The sequence below is a fragment of the Salvelinus sp. IW2-2015 genome, unplaced genomic scaffold (assembly GCF_002910315.2).
Source record: "Salvelinus sp. IW2-2015 unplaced genomic scaffold, ASM291031v2 Un_scaffold2415, whole genome shotgun sequence".
In the NCBI taxonomy this organism is placed as follows: Eukaryota; Metazoa; Chordata; class Actinopteri; order Salmoniformes; family Salmonidae; genus Salvelinus; species Salvelinus sp. IW2-2015.
The window spans coordinates 80,181-85,483 of NW_019943736.1; the positions used below are offsets into that span (position 1 = coordinate 80,181).

The window sequence follows — 5,303 nt, forward strand, 5'->3', positions numbered from 1 at the left end:
GTTCTTTCAAAAAACAAGGACATTTCTAAGTGACCCCGAACTTTTGAACGGTAGTGTATATACCGGGTGTGTTTTAATAATGACATATTATATTACTACCTTCTTCAGGGTAGATATATACTGAGTGTGTTTAATAATTTTGCCACTGTTTATCATTTGTTCTTTTGTGTCAACAGAGTCAAGCAGTAGAAACCATGCCGACTGTCCCAGAGACAGATCTACACTGCTGATGTTGTTCATCCCTGCTGGAGGCTTGGTTTTCCTCATATTCCTTTACTTACGACACAAACGGACATGGAAAGCCACATCTAAATCACAAAATATGACAGAAATAACTGGGCGTAAACAAACTTGTGACAAGAACACTGGTCTTCTAGAGGCAAGGACATCCAACTGCGATTCGTACGTCTCACCTCCAAGCCCAGTACATGAAGTTTAAGAGACTCATTGTTCATTCTCTGCCAAGTCCAACGTGTGTTTCTGGTCTAGTAGTCTCATGGTAACATCCTTCCTGGAGCTGAGAATGCTGGAAATCCAGTTAAYAATGAATCACAGTTTCATTAGGTGGTGGTAACATTAAATGACTCTTTCTTCTCGACATTGCCCAACATGTTAYCACTGGGTCAGATTACTGGAGAGGGAACCAGACACAAAGCTTCTATTGAGAAACGGTCTCAATACAGACCCGAGGGAAAACAATCTGACAGATTTGGTGGGAGGGGCCACTAACAACAATCCAGAACAGTGTTTATGGGAAATGAGTGGCAAATGCCATTTACCGTTTGAAGAGATTCATGTTCTTAGACATTTATTTTCCTKTGTAAAGTGCATTGAAAGTATTCAAACMCCTTGACTTTTTCAACATTTTGTTACGTTACAGCCTTATTTTCCTCATCAATCTACACACAATATCCCATAATGACAAAGTAAAAACAGGTTAAGAAATTTTGGCAAATGTATAAAAAAAAAAAGAAGCTTTTTTTACTTAAGTATTCAGACCCTTTGCTATGAGACTCGCAATTGAGCTCACATGCATCTGGTTTACATTGATCATCCTTGAGATGTTTCTACAACTTGATTGGAGTCCACCTGTGGTAAATTCAATTGTTTGGACATGATTTGGAAAAGCACACACCTGTCTATATAAGGTCCCACAGTTGACAGTGCATGTCAAAGTAAAAACCAAGCCATGAGGAATTGTCCGTAGAGCTCCGAGACAAGATTGTGTCTAGGCACAGATCTGAGGAAGGGTAACAAAACATTTCTGCAGCATTCAAGGTCCCCAATAACACAGGGGCTTCCATCATTCTTGAATGGAAGAAGTTTGGAACCACCAAGACCCTTCCTAGAGCTGGACGCCCGGCCAAACTGAGCAATCGGGAGAAGGGCCTTGGTCAGGGAGGTGATCAAGAACCCGATGGTAACTCTGACAGAGTTCCAGAGTTCCTCTGTGGAGATGGGAGAACCTTCCAGAAGGACAACAATCTCTGCAGCACTCCACCAATCAGGCCTTTATGGTAGCGTAGCCAGACGGAAGCCACTCAGTAAAAGGCACATGACAGCCAGTTTGGAGTTTGCCAAGAGGCACATAAAAACTCTCAGACCATGAGAAACAAGATTCTCTGGTCCGATGAAACCAAGAGTGAACTCTTTGGTCTGAATGCCAAGTGTCACATCTGGAGGAAACCTGGCACCATCCCTACAGTGAAGCATGGTGGTGGCAGCATCAGTCTGTGGTGATGTATTTCAGCGGCAGGGACTGAGAGACTAGTTAGGATTGGGGGAAAGATGAATGGAGCAAAGTACAGAGAGATCCTTGATGAAAACCTGCTCCAGAGTGCTCAGGACCTCAGACTGGGGCGAAGGTTCCCCTACCAGCAGTACAACAACCCTAAGCACACAGCCAAGACAATGCAAGAGTGGCTTCGGGACAAGCTTCTGAATGTCTTTGAGTGGCCCAGCCAGAGCCCAGACTTGAACCCGATCAAACATCTCTGGAGAGACCTTAAATTAGCTGTGAGTGACACTCCCGATCCAACCTGACAGAGCTTGAGAGGATGTGCAGAGAAGAATGGGAGAAACTCCCCAAATACAGGTGTGTCAAGCTTGTAGCGTCATACCCAAGAAAACTCGAGGCTGTAATCGCTGCTAAATGTGCTTCAGCAAAGTACTGAGTAAAGGGTCTGAATACTTATGTAAATGTTATATTTCAGGGGGGGTTTTATTCTAAAAACCTGTTTTGGCTTTGTCATTATGTGGTTTTGTGTTTAGATTGATTATAATTATTATTATTATTTTTTAAATCAATTTCAGAATAAGGCTGTAACGTAACAAAATGTAGAAAAAGTCAAGGGTATTGTACAATATTAGTCCATTTATTATTTTTACAATTCTTCAAATCTCCTTCAAATTGGTTGTTGATCATTGTTTGATTATTTTCCCTTAACCCTACCATCCCTTACCTAATTAAAGTAAACTAATGGACAGCAACTCTTAGGCTTCTACTTCCAGTTTATACATTCTATATACAGTGGGGAGAACAAGTATTTGATTACACTGCCGATTTTGCAGGTTTTCCTACTTACAAAGCATGTAGAGGTCTGTAATTTTATCATAGGTACACTTCAAACTGTGAGAGACTGAATTTTAAAACAAATAACCAGAAAATCACATTGTATGATTTTTAAGTAATTAATTCGCATTTTATTGCATGACATAAGTATTTGATACATCAGAAAGCAGAACTTAATATTTGGTACAGAAACCTTTGTTTGCAATTACAGAGATCATACTTTCCTGTAGTCTTGACTAGGTTTGCACACACTGCAGCAGGGATTTTGGCCCACTCCTCCTACAGATCTTCTCCAGATCCTTCAGGTTTCGGAGGGCTGTCGCTGGGCATACGGACTTTCAGCTCCCTCCAAAGTTGTTCTATTGGGTTCAGGTCTGGAGACTGGCTAGGCCCACTCCAGGACCTTGAGATGCTTCTTACGGAGCCACTCCTTAGTTGCCATGGCTGTGTGCTTCGTGTCGTTGTCATGCTGGAAGACCCAGCCACGACCCATCTTCATGCTCTTACTGAGGGAAGGAGGTTGTTGGCCAAGATCTCGCGATACAGGCCCCATCCATCCTCCCCTCAATACGGTGCAGTCGTCCTGTCCCCTTTGCAGAAAAGCATCCCCAAAGAATGATGTTTCCACCTCCAAAGCTCACGGTTTAGGATGGTGTTCTTGGGGTTGTACTAATCCTTCTTCTTCCTCCAAACACGGCGAGTGGAGTTTAGCCAAAAAGCTCTATTACATGTCTCATCCAGACCACATGACCTTCTCCCAATTCCTCCTCTGGATCATCCAGATGGTCATTGGCAAACTTCAGACGGGCCTGGACATGCGCTGGCTTGAGCAGGGGGACCTTGCGTGCGCTGCAGGATTTTAATCCATGACGGCGTAGTGTGTTACTAATGTTTTTCTTTGAGACTGTGGTCCCCCAGCTCTCTTCAGGGTCATTAACCAGGCCTGCCGTGTAGTTCTGGGCTGATCCCTCACCTTCCTCATGATCATTGATGCCCCCGAGGTGAGATCTTGCATGGAGCCCCAGACCGAGGGTGATTGACCGTCATTCTTGAACTTCTTCGCATTTTCTAATATTGCTGCCAACAGTTGTTGCCTTTCTCACCAAGCTGGCTACCTATTGTCCTGTAGCCCATACCCAGCCTTGTGCAGGTCTACAATTTTTTATCCCTGATGTCCTTACACAGCTCTCTGGTCTTTGGGCCATTGTGGAGATGGTTGAGTCTGTTTGATATGAGTGGGTGGACAGGTGTTTTTGATACAGGTAACGAGTTCAAACAGGTTGCAGTTAATCAGGTAATTGAGTGGAGAACAGGAGGGCTTCTTAAATAAAAAAAACTAACAGGTCTGCTGAGAGTCCGGGAAATTCTTACTGGGTTGTAGGGACAAAATACTTATGTCATGCAATAAAATGCGAATTAATTACATTAAAATCATTAACAATATGTGATTTTCTGGATTTTTGTTTTAATTCCGTCTCTCACATGTTGACAGTGTACACTATGATAAAAATTACAGACCTCTACATGCTTGTTAGAGTAGGAAAAACCTGCAAATCGCAGTGTATCAAATACTTTGTCTCCCCACTGGTCATTTGACGGACACAGCGTATATTTTACAATAGTAATCTTTTGTCCCATCCTTCAGCTCCACTCAACCCCTCCCATCTATCTCTGAACACCCATCCAGTCCCATCCTTCAGCTCCACTCAAACCCCTCCATCTATCTCCTACACCATCCAGTCCCATCCTCAGCTCCACTCACACCCTCCCATCTTATCTCCTAACACCATCCAGTTCCCATCCTTCAGCTCCACTCAACCCTCCATCCTATCTCCTGACACACATCCAGTCCCATCCTTCAGCTCCACTCAAACCCTCCCATCTATCTCCTAACACCATCCAGTCCCATCTTCAGCTCCACTCAACCCTCCCATCTATCTCCTAACACCATCCAGTCCCATCCTTCAGCTCCACTCAACCCCTCCCATCTATCTCCTAACACCATCCAGTCCCATCCTATCAGCTCACTCACGCCTCCCATCTATCTCTGAACACCATCAGTCCCATCCTTCAGCTCCCTTCAACCCCTCCCATCTATCTCTAACACCATCCACTCCCCTCAACCCCTCCCATCTATCTCTGAACAACATCCAGTCCCATCCTTCAGCTCCCCTCAACCCCTCCCATCTATCTCTGAAACCAGTCCACTTCACTCCCCAACTTCCCAATCTATCTCGAATCCATCCATCTCGCTCCCCTCAACCCTCTCTATGCCATATCCTCTTGTTAAAACCCCACTATACACTCAGTTTGAATTTCTATTTGCGTATATTATAATCCAACTGTGATGTTTTCACAAGTTCTGACCTTTCTATTTCTCATAGATTCTCAATATTGTAAATTAAAGATTATAATTTTGCTAAGAGGCATTATACTATTTATTTCAATTGACTATGACTTTTTAAATCACCTCAGCGGGCTTTTGCAGAGTAGCTCCAAGGTTAAATATTGCGATTTTCAGCCATTCCTGGACACTGTGACCAAAAACGAAGTTTACATTGACAGTACCAAAACAAGTTACAAATGGACGCTACTCAAAACAAACGTAACATATGGGACAGTAGCCAAAACAAGTATACAGTAAAACACTATATAGAGTACAAAGTTACAATGACAGTACAAAAACAAGTTACATTATAGGACAGTACCAAAACAAAGTGACCAATGGACA

General features: G+C 43.3%; 1 protein-coding gene across 1 annotated transcript in view; it reads left to right on the forward strand.

Annotated features, from left to right (window-relative positions):
• The window catches only part of LOC112073906 (CD276 antigen), a 43,119-nt gene extending 40,575 nt beyond the window's left edge, over positions 1 to 2,544 (forward strand). Inside the window, exon 4 of the mRNA XM_024141140.2 lies at positions 177 to 2,544. Within this exon, the coding sequence (XP_023996908.1) occupies positions 177 to 439 (263 nt within the window). The 3' untranslated portion in view covers positions 440 to 2,544. The remainder of the gene's footprint in view (positions 1 to 176) is intronic.
• The last annotated feature ends 2,759 nt before the right edge of the window (positions 2,545 to 5,303 follow it).